Source organism: Leptonotus elevatus, chromosome 14 (genome assembly GCF_054856555.1).
Source record: "Leptonotus elevatus isolate MCC_2025b chromosome 14, RoL_Lele_1.0, whole genome shotgun sequence".
NCBI classification, from domain to species: Eukaryota; Metazoa; Chordata; class Actinopteri; order Syngnathiformes; family Syngnathidae; genus Leptonotus; species Leptonotus elevatus.
Window position 1 is genome coordinate 14,036,800 of NC_141252.1, and position 18,205 is coordinate 14,055,004.

The window sequence follows — 18,205 nt, forward strand, 5'->3', positions numbered from 1 at the left end:
CAGCCAAGTAGCTTGCAGGACTCACTAAGCAGAGATCATCTACCAGATTTGCAATGTACATTCTACATTTGAATGAAAGGCGAGTGGATCGAAGGACGGTTGGCAGAGATATCAGCACGGATGTACTGGGCCCAAAATGTGGTGCGGGAATTTGAGATGGGAGTGACTGAATGCCAAATCATTTTTTTATTCTCCGGCTGCATGCAGGCGATAACTATCATAATAACTATTGGAAATTATATGCGTCAGGAAACGTGATGTGTTTGAATGCAAATGTATAATTTGACTGATAAAATGTTCTACTCTACAGGTGGTTCGCATGGCGGTCCCCAGCGGTGTTTATGCAGCTCACAGCAAACTGGGTTCAATTAGCATGTGAATAGCATCTTTAGCCACTGAGGAACACTGTCAATTTCTCAAAACTGGATTAGAACAATGGCATTAACGATTGATAATTTTTCTTCCTATATGGTGGAGATCCTGAGGTTGTAAGGCTGGAAAACCAGGCCGTGTGAGAAACAGGCCATGGGAGTGGGGGGCTTAGACGTAACGAAGGCGATGGCCCTCAGTCACCTCTCCCCAGGGGGAATCCTCTTACAGCACTTCCCCTGAACTCTAAACACCATTTTCTATAGAAGAGTAACACAGGTATCTGCCCATCAATGGAACAATAGGTTGATTATAAGTGCTGAATGGCTTGGTGACTAGTAATTCATTAATGACAAAAGGTTGGCTACATTTTAAAGGATGTCAAGAGAATAATGTACTGGTCCTTATATCCTCGTATTAATTGAACAGTTTGCGGATGTTGGTCAAATTGGAAAACCTCCTGTCAGTATTACCTGTCAATAATATGTGATTAGTAGTGATTATAGATGTTGGCCAACTATAGAATGCAAGTTGTTGCTTTAAGACCGGAATGGGCATCTTAAAGTAGCACTAAGAAACTTTTCAACCGTAATCAAATATTTTCATAACTTGATGAAACATTGACTTAAAACTAGTTGAATTGTCCCTTTGGTAGGATGGTAGGAACAAATGCCACACAAAAAAACTACAAATGTGCTGACTGCTTTATGGGATACATCACTTCCCCCTTTCACCATTCGTTACAAAGACGGAAGTCAGTTTGAATGTCGATGCATGATTACTGCTTTCCTGGCAAAAAATGCAAAACAACTGAAAAGTTTTGTCTGAGGAGACAAAAAAAGAAAAAAGAAAGCTACAAGGATAAAAGAACAGTCAAGGATCAACATTGGCCCAGCTTTCACTCGCTGGCATGAGCTAAAAAAACGACGAAATGTGCTTGTCCTCATGGGAAATGTGGTCTTCCTTTAGGCACAACATTACCACTTTTGTCCACATGGTGCTGCCATAATCAACATAAACTGAAAGTTCCTTAGTGTTGCTTTCAATGCTAGAGGGGGCTACAATTTGTCACCACTGCTACTCGGCGGGCCGCATAGAATAGAAACAAAATTCTCTTAATAGCCTATATCTATTTTTTCATAAATACATTTCTCATTCAAAGAGGGCACAAAACTGCTGAACAGCAAATCAACATTAAGTGTAAGAACTCATTGTATGTATTTTTTTCTAGGGATCCATGCTAATACCGGTTTCCGATAATTATCAGCAATTATCGACCAATTTGACGTCATACAGATAAACCAGATAATAAAGAAATCCGCTGATAAGTGATAATAATAGACTTGTCGCGTTGGTCTACCATTTGTGGTTGCCCTCTAGTACCTCTTTTATTAGTTATTTTCATGTATTGACCTTTAGGGAGTTGCCATTAGGGAGATGTCTTAGAAAAGGTGGACCTCAAATGAATCCTGTTATTTTTCAAAGCACAAACTAGTCAAAAAGTAAAGCATACTTGCCAGGTTTGTCACCTCTATGAAAAGCTAATTACCCCTTTGGCACTTTGATGTTAGTTGAAAAACAGGAAAGAGATATCCACACCTTTGCTAATGTTGGATGCAAATTCCTCTAGGTGTATCAACCAACATTTCACTATGTCATACATAACTTGTCTGCATTGGTGCCTCGAGTCAAACCAGTCTAGTCAGATGCTGAAGATATTAGGTCATTGGGTTTACTGGATGGAGATGTGCGATCAAAGTAAGCAACTTGATGATTTTGTTCCGCTCATTCAGTTCATCTATGATAAAAACAGTCCGTATTTGACTATACTACGGAAAACTTCCAGTTCATCCTGATACTTAGGGACTTAGTCACATGTTCAAGCATGGTTTAAGCTTGTTAAAATACATAAATAAATGCCAGTCCTCAGACTGTAGTTGTGCTAGTTTGCATGTTTGGAATGCCTTGTCAAAATTTGGCTGGCTCACTTGCAATAACAACGAACCTTAACCATGAGAGATGGAAAAGAAGCAAAATGTTCGGTCAAATGAGAAACTTCTGCAGCTTTACAGCCTTGTGCTGTGCCAAGCCTTCACAGCTGAAGATTCGACCATGTGGACTCGCTACTATATTTGGAAAATGAAAGGCATGGAAGTGAGAAGCACCACATGGAAAACTACTGAATTTATTTTACCCCACCCTTAAATTTATACTTCAGTTCAAATTCTTATAACATTTTGCCATACTATTTGTGATGGCTTTATAAAACTCCATCCCATCCTGATGGGTAATACGTGACGCATGGCACACTGATCACACGACACCTCAAGTCCAGCTAGCGTGTGATGAATAAAACACGCTTAAGGGCATCACCAGTTCCCAAGACAAAAGCTGACAGTGTTTAAATTGAAAGAACCAATTGCCCTTTCACTGGCAATAAACATCCACCGGCCACTGCTTGATCTCCTCCAACAACGCAAGTGATTAACAACTGCTTCAATACACAAAGAACTTCCCTGTCACTCTGAGAAAAACAACCTGAGGCAAATGAGAGCAAGTATTTCTGTGAGCTACATTTTACTTCTCAGATGCAGCAACAATTAAAGGCTTTTAAATGAGACTGATTTAGCTGAAAACTGATCACAACTGTGCACTCTTTGCTGTTTTGGAGCTTAAAAATAAATAAAAACATGAATTGCATGTACATGCTGAAAACACAAGATGTATGTAAAAGGCTTCAGTCACATTCAATAATACATAAGAAGAACACAGAACTGTAAAGTGGGTTTGTGCTTCTCCAGCAAAGTGTTTAGCACGTTACCCATATCTCATTGAGTGGCGAAGGATTGTGAGTGTTTGCGAAGTTAGCGAATGTTGAGTTGTTTTTTTGTCAAGGTTGCAAGCGGCCACAGACATTCACCAGATATTCCTAACCATTTTTCTTGTAATCAAGAAATTTTGAACATGTTCAAAAACTGAAGTGCTGAAATTTTTAGACCGTTTACAACCCTGAACGAATCTTGATGAAAAACCAACATTAACTACCTTCGTAAACACTCATGAGCCTTTGCTGCTCTGCAAGAGACGGGCTTTAGTCACTAATGTTTACCACTGAAATATATATTTAACAATGTGATGTTCCCCCAATAAGTGTTACCTTTGTCAAATAAGGCAAGAGTGAAGACACAGCACTGTCTGTATCTATGAGTGAGGAAGGGCAGATTGCATTCAGACATGGATGCATTACAAAGTCACTTTTTTACGGTAATTGTACTTTTTTAAGTTTCTGTTAAACTTTTTTTTTTAATCATTTATTGTAGGTCAGGTCAACTCAACTTTATTTATAAAGCACTACAAAACAACCATTCCTGCATACAAAGTGCATACATGGAGTAAAATATAAATTAGTCATATAATAAAGAACAGGCACAAAAAAAGAAAATGCAAAACAAGATAAAAAATTAATTAATAGTAGGTACGTAAATACAATTAATAATAATTAATAACACAAGAAATAAGTATGTGAATAATAATAAAAAAAGATAAATAGAAATATATATGTCAGGTATTGCCATGCATTTATTTATTTATTTATTTGCTAACCTGCTGGGGCACGGTTGAAATGATGTACTGTTTTTCAGTAAAGACACGATTTTTTTTTTTAATTAATCCAATTAATCTACTGGTAATCATCAGGAAAAATAATCGATAAATTAATTGGTTATTGAAAACCAGTTCCCAGTTTTAAGCCCTGATGAAGACATAAGTGATACTGGATGAGAGCTTTGATTTAGGAGGACCTGACTGTAACGGCTTGTTGTCATTAGCCAATTGCATCCTCAATAATATGCATAGTTCATAGCCTTTCAGCTGTCTCTAAACAAGATTTGTATTGCACTAGTTATATGTACACAGTAATACTTTCTGATGTCTTTAAATTAAATGACTAAAAGCTGGATATAGTGCAATAAAAGGAGCACATTGTCAAGGAGGAATAATAATAATTTTGTTCAAAGTACCAAAACAAGAAAAAAAAAATCTTGAGCTGACCATGAAAATGATCTGATGCCGAGCTGCCCATTTTCTTGCGGAAAAACTTGCTCACCTTGGTGCTGTTGTGCTTAACATCTCAAATTCTGGGTATGTTGGTGACTGAAACAATATGCTCCAATAGTCTGCTCGCCTTATTTGACTTGATTTATCATGGCCTGAAAATCCAGGTGGTTAACACCAATAAAGACAACCGCTGAGTCCGATTTTCAGGAAGACTGGGGCCTGTGTCAACTAATCCCCCCCATCCATTCGTGTCCTGGCTCTGCTTTTTTCCACTAAAGTGACCCCCTCCACAATCCTTTTGAGCTACTAACCATGGATGCATTCTGGCTTCAAGCAGACCACAATCAGAGTCACATGGTATAATCTGTGAAATTGGTTGTTTGAAGTTGAACTATAAACCAAATGATTTTCCTTACAAGTCCTATAAGGTCATTTAGTACACACTACCAATGGGAGCAGTGAATATTTTCCACCCATACCTCACATACCATTTGACATCTCTCACGGCACATAGCTTTGTAGTGAGTGGACCCAGGTAGCAAGAGTAATTCGCAGTAGATGGCAAACATGCTACTGGCCTCTGAAAGTAGTGAAAGGCCTTTTAAAGTGGTTCAAAATACATGAGTGTTTTAGGCAATTCTTCAGTGCTGATTTTAAATGTCAACGATGTGATTTCAAGACCGATTAATGGTAAATAAGCAATGCCTGCAAATGTGTTTTTTTTTATGAAGACAAGATGATGGTTGTAAATGACAGGGTGCCCGGTGAACTGCCCGCAAGTTGAGATAGTCAGCACGTTTGTTTATAGACTCCAGCAAACGTGGAGCTACTAAGACAGAAAGAACATAAACAGTAACAAAACGTTTTTTTTTTTAAGAATGTGCGTAACAGAAACTGTAGTACAGCTGAGTGCAAGTACTTCATTGATGTAGTGACGTTGTTGAGTACTGTTGTCACAGTTTCTACGAAACTAGCTGCCGATTAACGACGGTAATGACATATAAACGTTAACTTTGGATAACTTTCAGACAAACATATCATGTGAAAATGCTTACCTTTCATCCAGTCTACAACCTGCTTTGGCGTCCACTTGGTTATCGGTTCCATGGCTTCTTCAGTAGCGTAGACGTGACAAAATATTTTGACGAGGCTTTTTGAGGAAGAGTTAAGTGTCCGCTTGGCTGTCACATCCTCATAATAACTTTGTTTTCATTCTATTCGGCTGTATGTCTTCGTTTGAATCGTTCCCCAAACAACTCGCATAACGCGAAAAGGAGCAGTGTTGAAATCCCCCACATTACAACTCCTCAGACGCCAGTGTGCGTGTGGGACCTGTGCTGCCTTCAAAGACAGTTAGGCAAAAATGTTAACAACATTGTGACGGAAGTGTAGTTGTATAGACTTTCATTTTTCTTTTGGCTATAATATCTTACTTCACTGGAAACGCGTACTTTTATGCAAGATGTATTTTAATCATATATCCAATCTGTTTATTTTACATATTTGAAATCGGAATGGTTATAAAGTTTACGAGGTGCAACAAATGCCTCGCTGTGACATTTTGAATCTTCATTCACCGGTCTAATTTGAAACTGCGGGCGAACTCAACTTGTTTTTTATTTTAATATTCTATTACATAATACATGCAATTATTCAACACGCGTCGCTTTGCAGTTTATTTTACATGTTTGAAATCGGAATGGTTATAAAGTTTACGAGGTGCAACAAATGCCTCGCTGTGACATTTTGAATCTTCATTCACCGGTCTAATTTGAAACTGCGAGCGTACTCAACTTGTTTTTGCTTTTAATATTCTATTACATAATACATGCAAATATTCAACACGCGTCGCTTTGCGTAATTCTTACGATTTTACTGTGCAGTGTTATTTTACACAGCAAGTGTGAAATGCGTAACTTTGGTTATTACGATACTTACTTAAATTATAATTTACATTTAGAATAATCAAAAAACATATGTGACTATTAAAATATTTATTTATTATTTACATTTCTATAAATAAATAAAAAAGGGCTACAATGCAGCGCTGTCAGAAAAGTGTATAAGAGGTTCTCTACTTCCCTCTGCTGGTATTTCATCGTCCAGCAGTGAAAACAAACAGCGGCACTTTATAGTGTTGTTGAGATAGTGATAGCATTACTTTTTCTACCTGACGACATGACAAAAAATACGTTAGCCTACTACAAAAAAAAAGTTAACATTACTATTCCGATCTGTATTTTTGAACTTACACTACACAACTCTAACATCGACTTGAACGCGTTTCCCTTCCCCCTTGACAACGACTTTGCTGTTGACTTTTCATGTAGCAATTATCCATCACTTACGTGCAAAATAAAAGCGCAATTTTCATTATGACGTAGCCTACGGTGACCAATAACCTTTGAAGCATGTGACGGTATTAGCAAAACACACGTGCAGTGTATTAACTGTATTAAAGAGGCATGCTCAGTTGGACTGGACTGAAAGTATTTGAACACAGTGGAAATCAGAATAGGGCCACCCTGATATGATTAAGGGATTCCATCCATCCATCCATCTATCCATAAATTTTCTTAACCGCTTGTCCTCACAAGGGTCGCTGGAGCCTATCCCAGCTGGCTACGGGCAGTAGGCGGGGTACACCCTGAACTGGTTGCCAGCCAATCGCAGATGATTGAGAGATACGAGTAACTATTGTGGACGTGAGGTTGTCTGAGCACTAGATTAATAACCATAGGCCTATGTATATAAGTACAGTAATTGCTTTTGACCTTGGAAAATATTAATTGAATGTACAGGAAAAAGTCCCTCACACTAAAGGTCACTTGAAGAATCAGATTAGACAATTCTGCATGAACTTCCTTTTATTGTGATGCAACATTTATTTCTGACTCATGATACAGAAAGTACAATTCAGGCATTGTCCATTATATTAGAATCAGACAAAACATATTTGTCAGTTTTTATCAGGGATTATTGCACTCACTGGCATGCACTTCATGTAAAATACAATTTTAGAGCTTGCCTCATTGTTCTGTTTTCGTTTTGCACCGTTTCTTACACTACTGTTTTACTGTTTACTGTCTTTTTTATGCACTTAATGGAGAAGTGCTCCTAATTTCGTTATGCATTGACAACAAAGCCATTCTGAATAATCACAAAAATAAATAGAGGCAGGCAAACAGGATGTTAATTGTTTATCTATCTAAAAAGACAGGACATGAAGGGCTAAAAATGTTTTTAACAGAACAAATACTGTATATCTACAGTACATGATCCTCCCCAAGAATGGTTTACTCGATAAATATTGAACGGGATAACTGTAGAAGAAAGAATGATACCTAACACAAAACAAAATGTCACTGGTGCTGTACAAGACCAAAAAGTACTTAACATTTAATTACTTTTCAAATGAGGTCAGAAAAAATAAATTTTAAATGGAATTTGAGCCTCAACTGCATGATGTACTGTATTTACATACTGTACGTAGATAATATTTTTTTTTTTCACAATAGTCCTCACAAAACAAGTGTTATTCTGTTTGGGATTTTGGGCTCAAAAACAAGATATGGCAGAACGTACTGCAAATTTTATATTTGAACGCACTCACTTGACTTACTTGAGCCAAGACATGAGTTAACATCCATATTTGTATATAATGCACCTGTTTCAGTAGTTAAGGGTCAAATTTCAACCTCATATTTCAAATATTATGTTAATATAGTTTCATTATTGATAAAAGACATACAATAGTACAATTACATGTTTGTCATTGTATTCGTGGTATTGGCAGGTCGGGTATTAAGGTACTCCAGGACAAAGATCTGTAAAATCTTGTTGAGATTAACAATGGTGGAGCGGTCCAGGTTCTGCTCATTGTCATGAATTGTGTGCCACACGCTGGGGAAAGGAGTGGGAATAAGGTGGAGGATGCGAACACCTGACAAAGAAGCAAACGATGAGGGTTACCCATCAGATATTAACCATATCAGCTAACATATTTGAGTAAAGAACTATCAGGAGTACAAACCTCTCTTCAGGAATGGTATATGATCATCTTCAACATGGAAAACAGGTCGATCAGGCCAGAAATATTCCACATCATCAGGATGATTTTCAAGTTGATTCATAGAGTGTAGACGTTTTTCTGACAAAAACAGTCAAATACATTAGTGTACACATTTAAATTATTTCTTGATTATGACAATGTACAGTAAAATCAGTTTCAATTTCAGAACTAGAGGAATAGGGGAATTTAAGTGCTAAAGTATTGTTAAAAAATATATAGCACTTTTAGTTCATTTGTCTGCATCTAAACTTTTAAAATATATATATTATTTTAATCAGATTGTACTGCATTGTGTTTTAGTCATTCATTTGGTTCTTGGTTTTCTTTTCTTTGAAGTATTGTGAAAGTTGTAGAAAAAATGTCTCGACCAGTTTACATTTGGGGAAAAGAACGGATTATTGTCAGTAAGGTTTGAATCTGGTTTACTACTGCTACCACTAGCTACCACCACTACTAATACTACTAGTCCTCACTAGGATCACCAGTGAGCTGGAGACTATCCCAACTGACTTTGGGTGAGAGGCATCACCAGTCAATCGCAGGGCGCATCCAGACAAACAATCATTCACCTTCCAGTACACACATCTCGCCACTTTATAGTTTTTTTTTTGTTTATTAAAAAAGGTGGAATTATTTATTGATTAATTGACAACTAATTGATGATGAAATTAATGTAATTATTTTTGATAATCAATTAATAACCTTTTTAGTTTAAAATTGTCCAAATGTTTGGAATGTCTGCTCCTCAGAAGTAAATATTACCTGAATTCTGTGTCTTCCATGAAAGCAATCTGATTATCATTGTGTTGAATCAAAACAGAACATTTATTTTTACTTTGGAAATGCTTTTGCTTCTTTTCTGACTTACTACGGACCAAACAATTAACTGCATTTTTTTACACTGTCAATTTGAAATTGTCATGTCTGGGAAGATCTGGTTTTGGTTGAGGGTCCCGATTGGTCCTGAGTGGGTTCCAGCCCTTCCGGGTTGACCAATCCGGGCCCTCAGCTACTTATGCCTGGCCCCAGGTGTGGCTAGTTACCCAATTAGTGTGAGTGTATTTAATTCCCGGGTGGTGATCAGTCGGCGTGGGATCATTGCCGCTTGTCACGGTCAACACTGGAGTTCTGGCTGTCATTTTGATTTTGTATCTTTTCAGTTTGTTCTTTAGTTAGCATTAACCAGTACCCTGGTTAGTGTTTTCTGTAAAATAAAGCACGCCAGTTTCGCCCGCACTCCTGCTGTGGTTCTCCTGCCTCCCTGCATTTTGGTTCCTCCACTTCACACGCCGACAGACACCACGCCGCTCCGTGACCACACCGTGACAATACAATACAACAATAATATCCTCCTAATTTTGACTAAAGGATTGGAAATGAAAATGTTTTAAATCTAATTAAATGAATAAATCAATTCCGTATTTTGTAGTTTGTAAAGTGTGCTCATGTGGATTCATGTTGTTCAGAAACAGTTGCATGTAAAGATGGGACACATGCAGTAAAGTTTCCCTACAGGTCTCTGACTGGCTGAACCAGTATGGTGGCTTACTAACTGAAACTATGTATTGTGTATTGCTGGACGCTGGAAGAGACCAAAAACAACCAAACGTGCCATTATCAATCACCTATGTTCTGCAACCGTGAGAGCCAGTACGTTGTGGCTTGGAACTGGTTACCAAAGCGTGGACTTGGGGCCCCAATCAGGTCCAACAACACAAATAGATCCTGGAGGAGACAACACAAGTGCTTAATTACTGTCCTAGAAGCACACGTCATCTGACTGTACACACCTTAAACTGTACAACTGTACATAACACACTCCTGTTCATATGTCAGCAGGTTATTGTGACATTAAAATGAGACCAAGATAAATAATTTAAAAACTTTCCGCCAATAATGTGACCTGTAACCTGCACAACTCAATTGCATTAAGGGTGTGTGTGTGTATGTGTGTTTGGTCTAGTTTTTGTTACATAGTGGGGCCAACATTCTGGGATTTCACAGAGTTGTGGGGCCCACTCGTCAATGTGGGGCCATTTTACTTGGCCCCACAAGTGTATACCTCTTTTTGAGGGTGAAGACTTGGTTTTAGAGTTTAGGTTTGAATTGGGTTATGGTTGAGATTAGGGTAAGGAATAGGGGTAGGCAATCATTTTTGATGGTTGGGGTTAAGGGAAGGGGCTAGGAAATGCATTATGTCAATGAGATGGCCCCATAAAGATAGTTAAACAAACCTGTGTGTGTGGGGGGGGGTATTTTGGGTTAATTCTGAACACAGTTACAACCCCAATTATAAGACAGTGTGCACACTTGTGCAACCACTTTAAGTTGATCTAAGTCAAAGTGAATTCTACAACATGGAACTGAGTTGTACAGGTTGCCAGTCCCATTAGTGGGGGAAATGCTTTGAAAAGAATCATCTTGCTCTCATTGTTGTGCATGTGTGTGCGCGTTAAGCGTTAGTGTTAAAGACGTGGTGAGACGTACTATGCCGTCCAGTTGAGTGGTGTTTGCGTCTTCTGAAGGATGCGGGGTGGTATGCATCTTATGTGCTAAGTGACGAGAGCCATACAAAGAATCAAGAGCTGTCCAGCTGACGAAAGCTTCCTCTCCATCGAAGAAAATCAATTGCAAGGTCAGGTTGGGGAAGGAGGCCTACAAGGGGGACAGGGTGACAACATGTTTTTTAAAGCGGACACAAATTGGGTTTGTTATGTTTTGATACAGATTTCAAATTTTCATCAGCTTCCTTCACCCGGCTCAAATTGACCAAATAATATTTTATGCTAGTTCTAATATACATATGCACCCTGGAATCAAACCTATTTGCATTCAACAGAATTTCACTTCCCCTGAGACCTTTTTGACGGACGTCTGAATCCGATAAACACATACAATGTCTGAGCGCTGGCTGTCACCGGACTTGTCCCTGTCCATCCAGTCAAAAGACGTGGTGAAGCAAAGGGTAAACGAATAGGCAGCATGAATGTTAAGTGTGTTTTTCATCTGTGGTCTGACTACAGACTGTGGCTTGCAAACTTATTCTTATTCTATTTAAAGTGGAAGGCAACCGCAACATTTTCTTTACAATAATATGTTGTATGCTCTCCCACTAGTCTCACTCAACATGACATTCTGATAATATTGCATTTGTGGAAAATGAGTTATGAAGAATAATTCCATCTCAGGCGGCGGCCATTTTGCCACTTATTGCCCGCTGAAAATGACATCACAATTGCTCAGGTAACGACCAATCACAGCTCAGCTTCAGAATGTGATTATGATGTCATTTTCAGTTGGCAGCAAGTGGCAAAATGGCCACCCCCTGAGATGGATTAAAAAAACGTGTGAATTATGCTTCTTAACTCATATTCCACAAACGCAATATTAGCAGAATGTTGTTTTGAGACTAGTGGGGGAGCATACACCATGTTGAAAAGAAAATGTTTGGGTTAAAAACAAAGAAGAAGACCGAAATCTTGGGGTGCTGATAGATTCCGACCTGACTTTCATATCAAATCAATCACTAAAACAGCCTTTCGCCAGCTGAAAAAGACATATAATTTTCCTTCCACATCACAATTCTGCTCCATTTTATTTTGGTCTTTAATGAGAAATCCCAAGAAAATATACTTTTTGGTTTGTAACATGACAAAACTACAAAAGTTCAAGAGTTTTGCCTGGCACTGTAATGTATAGTATTTGCAGATATAACAGCTTCCAGTCCACATTTAGTCTGTGCCATCCATGTATGTGTATGTTTTTCAAGGGGCCTGTCCTACAATTTATTTGCTAGTTCATCCCGAACATATCTGAGAACGATGAGGGAGGGAGAGGTCAAGTTCTTCCACCATAGAATCAACCAAACATGTAATTATGGATATTGCTTTGTGAATACATGATGAAACAGAGGGCCTTTCTCCAAACTATTCCAACAATTTGATCTTATTTTAAATGACCTCTTTAGTACAATACCTTTTGATTTTTCAGCTCTTCATTGAGGGCTCGTGCCAGTTCCAGTATCATGGCGCAGGGCACAGCAGAATCGGTGGCACCCACAAACTCCTGACCGTCCTGTTGCATGTATTTGGAGTCGTAGTGACAGGCCAGGACAAGGCGGCGCTTGGCTGATGGGTTGAGAGTGGCAACGAGGTTGCTAAATGGATATTGCCCGTAAGGTGTCGTTGACAGGAACTTGTCCTCGGTCACTTCCCAGCCTGCTCCAAGGGAACCCAGGGTTGATTTAATATGCTGAAAAAAATCAAATAAAACCTGTTAGAGTAGTCAATATTAGCTTTATTATACCTTAGCTGCAAAGACCTGAATCTGTAAGTTACTATTATCATTGTTTTGTTGTATTTTTATTTTACATTTTTGGCCCCATTTATAGAATATTTATTGAAATATAAATATAAAATGTAAATATTTTTGGGACGAGCTTTTTGGTTCTCAGTTTTGCTAATCAATGTGTCATGTTTGGGGCTCTGGTTTTGGTTGGGGGTCTCGATTGGTCCTGAGTGTGGTCCTGCCCTTCCTCGGGTTGACCAATCCGGGCCCTCAGCCACTTGTGCCTGGCCCCAGGTGTGTCTAGTCACCTCGTTAGCGTGTGTGTATTTAGTACCCTGGTTGTGGTTAGTTGGTGTGGGATAATTGCTGCTTGTCGCGGTCACCGCTGGTGGTCTGTCTGTTACTTTGATTTTGGATCCTTTCAGATCTTTGTTTATTTAATACTAACCAGTACCCCGGTTAGTGTTTTTTGTAAAATAAAGTATGTCAGTTTAACCTGCATTCCTGCCGTGGTTCTCCTGCCTCCCTGCATTTGGGTCCTCCACTCCGCACTCGTGACAGACTCAACTCCGCACCGTGACAGACCCGTAACACAATGTGTTTTAATTAGGCGCAAAATGCCAATTTTGCCTAGCAACTACAATATGAAACCAATGATTTTGAGCCTTGAAGTGCATAATCAAGATTTCCCATGTGATTTATGGCTGTCAATAAATAACATGGACTCATCTTGAGCACTGACCTTTGACTTGTCAAGTTTTGGGCCGAAAACATTTACTTCTGTTTTTTGTTTTTTTTGTTTTGTATTGAGCTGGAAAAAGCTTTGTCTCATCAGCTCACTGGTGTAATAGATTCCCTTAGTCAGACAGAGCAAGGGACTGCGGTTGTGTGGTAGCACTGAAATGTACAGTATCTGTGTGTCATCTGCACAAGTGTGATAAGATGCCTGTCTTATACCAGAAATTATGTTTTATGAGATTAACTAGAGGCAGCACGTAGCTGTTGTATAGAAGCGGCCCAAGAATGGCTCCTTGGGGTACACCGCTTGTAATATTTCTCTGCTCAGGTCTATTATTTAAAAAAAAAAAAAACCTGCAACAAACACATTTTGTAAATAAGATTCAAAAGAGTTCAGCAGAGTGCCAGTTAGTCCACTCGCAGTCTGTCAATCGAAATATGTGTCAAATGAAGCACTGAGGTCCAGTAGAACAACCACAGTGGCTCTTGAGGTATCATCCAGATCTAGGATTATGTTGCCATTGTTGTCCAAGCTGTGATGATCAAACTCACCTGCTGCACTGCCTGGCTGCCTGGAGAGCCTGGATACCTGGTAACAAGCAAAGGCCTTAGGTCCCTTTGCCACATTTGTGCCAGGTCTGTGTGTGACAGGGCCGTCTGGATCTCACTGGGTGTAAGTGTGACCGCTTGGTGCTGTAACTGAGCAATAGCAGAATGTTTTTGTTTGTTAGTTGTGACAACAACTTGTCAGACACCCTCAGTCATTCCTTGATTAAGTAATATATTGTTTGTAAAACTATGTCCAAAGAAGTTCCAAAATAGATTTACATACAAATGATTTCGAAAAGTGCAAGGGTACCCACCTGCCGCCTATTTGTGGCCCCCAAATTGTTACGACCCAAGCCACACTCAGTGTGCAGTTAACCAGCCCATTCACTGTGTATGTGAAGCTCGCGCACATGAGGCTATTGATTGAAAAATGTTTTCCTTCACAATAAGTCGTAATTAAATCTGACCTTTGACACAATGGCGATGTAATTTTTAATTAAATATGAAGTGTTTTTTGGTTAGTTTTGTAATGCGGAAGTAAAACGCCCGGTTCAGTAAAACCCCGCCTCTCCCCGTGTGCATGCCGCGCCCCCGGCAAACTGACTGCAGTCTGCTTTTGGGGCTCTGTGTTTGAAAACTCCTCTGAATGGCCACACAACACAAGCCATCAATTCTTAAATAAACATTTGAAACAAAACTATGGAGGACCAAAACTGCAAAAATTCCAAATAAATAAAAGACTAAATAAATAAATATAAATAAATGACTAAAAGTGCAAATAAAAACGAATGTAAAAATTATAATTCAAAAATTTAATACAATTGTATATAATTTAGGTGCCTTAAGCATTCATTACTTTTTTATTTATTTGTAAATATGTTATTCAAGTGGACCACTTCACGTACGAGACTAGTTTATAGCGGGGTGTGCATCAATGACAAAGTGAGTAGAGACACACAGCAAGTATAGAGTAAGTTTCTAGTTTGCAATGGCCATTATTTGTTGCATTAGAATGCATTATCAGAGTGTGTCATGTGATGTTAATCACCATCGATCAATCACTAAGTCAGCTAATTCTGCTACTTTTACTACAACTTACAAGACAAGATGACACAGGCACACACTGGAACACATTTAAAGTGAAGAAACCGCACCTTTGTGTTGAAAAAAATTATCTACCTCCCGTGCCCTGATACATTTGTTTGTTTTGGATTCATGACAGGGGTTAGATTTTTTTTTAATTCAACTATTGATTTTAATTTATGTATATATGGAAAATACTTTTTATTTTATTATTTATTATTGCTGTTATGGATGAAAAGGACATTGTTTTAAATAGGGATGCGATGCACGATAATATCGGTGGCCGATCATTATTGGCAATTATCAACAAACTTGACGTCATACAGATAAACCAGATAATAAAGAAATCTGCCAATAACAATAGATTTGCCGTGTTAGTCCAGTTTGTGGCTCAAGTTGTGGCCAACTGATCAACCCCTCCCCTCTCCTATGGTAGTGTCGCATATTTGTGATGTCATAATGCGAACGACCTTGTGTTCACAGGAGTTACATCATTGGAATATGGCAGTCGCCAGTGTGGGCTTTCTTTGTCAAACTCAAAATGAGTTACGGGTTGTCTTTAGAGCATAGATATCAATAACATTTTGGAAATGTTAGACTGATAGTATGACTCAAAAGTATATTTGTATTCAAGTTAATTTTGCAAACAATTATCGGCTTACTTATCGGTTATCGACACAGGCACTTTCTAAATTATTGGTTTATCGTATCGGTTGAAAATAGCATTATCGTGCATCCCTAATTTTAAATACTATATTATTACTGTATGTGACCTCCAACTTTGATAAATGGGTCATGGACTCACTAAAAATTGTATTTGTATTCCTATAGGATTTGTATTTCAGTACCCCTGGGATAAAACATATTCACTAGAACAAAAAGTACTATGAGCCACTGCTACAGACACAGACTGAGCAAAAAAAAAACCCAGCTGTTGGTCACAAATGGTAAATGATTAAGGGTAAGCATGGTGCACAAAAGCCAATTACAGTGGATGTGTGTGAAAGAAAATTAGTAGTGTGGAAAGTTATTGGCTCTCTCATGTAGCAAAATAGATATCCAAAATAGTACAGCCTTAGTGTGAATCACTGCTCTTCTATACGACTGCTACAACCAGAATACTGTATTAATAAATTAAGTTAATGCTATAGCTCATCAGTATCTGTGCAAGATTGTTCTGTGAGTGAAAAAAATACAATCATGGGTTAAGAAAACATATTGATTCACTGATTCGGTGGTCCACTTGGAATTGGTTTCAAAGTTCAGCCTGCAAGAGAAGCATGGTTGTCTTGGAAACAGACAATCCATCTGTTTTAGACTGATTCGCCTTCTCCACTATTTCCCCTCGGTCATTCTATTCATAATGGAGTAGAAATTAGATTATTTTCATAGCTGGAACAGAAAATGCCTCATATAAAGATCATAGAAATGACTCACTTTATTTCCATTTTCAGGGTTAAAAAATAAACAAAAAAATAAACACAAATATCATTACAAATATGCAATTATGTTTCACTCTGTGCACCAGTAAAATTCCTGCAATCATATCAGTTGTGTTCAACTAAACGGCCCAAAATTTAAGATTAAGTGAATTTGTGACCAAATTGAGGTGAGATCATCATTAATTCAATACAGTATACTCTTGTGACATTTTCGTTTACTGGTGCTGTGAGAATTTTGTAAAGTAAAATAAATGACTTAATTGGCTCAATTAAGGTTAGGAAACACCCATAACACACTCTGAAAAGTTGCATTCAAAAAGACAGTATGTCATGCAGAGCAGAATTTATTCCTCATATCTTGGTCTCTAAAGTATGTTCTTTCATACATTCTTCCAAAAGCAAGTTTGTAGTGGAAAACCCTGCTTCGGTTTCGTAATTACAACATAGCATACAAGTGCAATGTACAGTATTATTATGTGGTTGTAACCCCCCCCCCCCCCCCCACACACACACACACTACAACATCTTTGCAGGGGCTCACTGAACCCTGAGAGGGTTAAAGTGGGGTCCACTTGAGCTCTATAAATACCAAGAACCGCAATTGGAAAATCAATGATGATGACAGTGCTGCCATAGCAACTACATGCAGACTAAAACCGCAAGAACATGAGAAGCAGGAATGTTAAAGCATAATCAGGTAGGTCATGTTTTGCTTAAATGTTAAACACGTCAGTGACTATTTATTTGGCACACCTTTTTACCATACTCTCACATGTACATCTACTAATAGATGTATTCAGTTACTCATAAAAGGAAATAAATAAATAAAATAGTGTCGTTTAGAAGAAGAGGAAGAAGAAGCCACTCTAGTTTCATTATTATGAACTAATCACTAAAATTGCATCGATATTTGAGAGTGGAGTTATAGTTAAACTTAAAAAAAAATACTTTCTGAATAGTACGATGCTGATTATTTAAGATTGCTACCAATCTTACAATGACTGACTCCAATAATACTGTTTCACAATCACTGTATTTAATTGTGATTGTAGCAGGATTTAATTGGCTTACCTTTTCTTGTGTCCAGGAAATTCCATTAGAGCAGTGGATGAATGCTACCCAGACGGCAATAGTGGCAAAGAAACGCATTATAGAAGGAGCGTGTCCACACACAGCCATCTTTTCTGTGGCTTTCTCTTTCTGTCTCTGCCTCACACGCTTCAGATCATGTGAAAGGCAGCAGGGAGCGCTCTCAACGATCTGCTATGTGATTGTGCGCGCGCGCGGCGCGTGTACGCATGCATGGAGCCATAGGTAAACAAAACTCTGGAATTTACCCCCATCCTCGACTGATAAAATATCACAGCCCCTTTTCATGCTTCGTGTACTACTTCGACTACTGTACCCCACTTTTTGTAATCCATAAAGCCATACTGTAGTTTTCCTTTCGTATTATTATTATTTTTACACTGTATTAATTCGATATGGATACATATTTTGTATTTTTAAAAAGGCTGGATAAACAACGACAAAAGGAAAAATAAATACTGTACAGGTCAGGGGGGAAAAGTAGTGAAGGAAAAGGGAAAATAGCCAAGCGGTGTACCAC

General features: G+C 38.4%; 2 protein-coding genes across 2 annotated transcripts in view; both read right to left on the reverse strand.

Annotated features, from left to right (window-relative positions):
* LOC147163087 (connector enhancer of kinase suppressor of ras 3-like) overlaps positions 1 to 6,721 on the reverse strand; it is a 51,248-nt gene extending 44,527 nt beyond the window's left edge. Inside the window, exons 1-2 of the mRNA XM_086094792.1 lie at positions 6,678 to 6,721; positions 5,481 to 5,766 (exon numbers count right to left, since the gene is read on the reverse strand). Of these exons, the coding sequence (XP_085950918.1) occupies positions 5,481 to 5,532 (52 nt within the window). The 5' untranslated portion in view covers positions 5,533 to 5,766; positions 6,678 to 6,721. The remainder of the gene's footprint in view (positions 1 to 5,480; positions 5,767 to 6,677) is intronic.
* Positions 6,722 to 7,274: 553 nt separating this feature from the next.
* Positions 7,275 to 17,871, reverse strand: qpct (glutaminyl-peptide cyclotransferase). The gene is made up of 7 exons (XM_086094846.1): positions 17,668 to 17,871; positions 14,075 to 14,221; positions 12,473 to 12,748; positions 10,985 to 11,152; positions 10,123 to 10,222; positions 8,459 to 8,575; positions 7,275 to 8,368 (listed from the first exon to the last, which is right to left on the reverse strand). The coding sequence occupies exons 1-7, from the start codon at positions 17,773 to 17,775 to the stop codon at positions 8,187 to 8,189; spliced, it is 1,098 nt and encodes a 365-aa protein (XP_085950972.1). The 5' UTR covers positions 17,776 to 17,871; the 3' UTR covers positions 7,275 to 8,186.
* Between the last annotated feature and the right edge of the window lie 334 nt (positions 17,872 to 18,205).

Excerpts from the sequence above, each read along its gene's own strand:
- qpct (XM_086094846.1), bottom strand. The coding sequence starts at position 17,775 with ATGGCTGTGTGTGGACACGCTCCTTCTATAATGCGTTTCTTTGCCACT. Across the intron at positions 12,749-14,074 it reads GCAGCCAGGCAGTGCAGCAG|CATATTAAATCAACCCTGGG; the intron begins GTGAGTTTGATC and ends GATTTTTTTCAG. Across the intron at positions 11,153-12,472 it reads AAGAGCTGAAAAATCAAAAG|GCCTCCTTCCCCAACCTGAC; the intron begins GTATTGTACTAA and ends TCCCCCTTGTAG.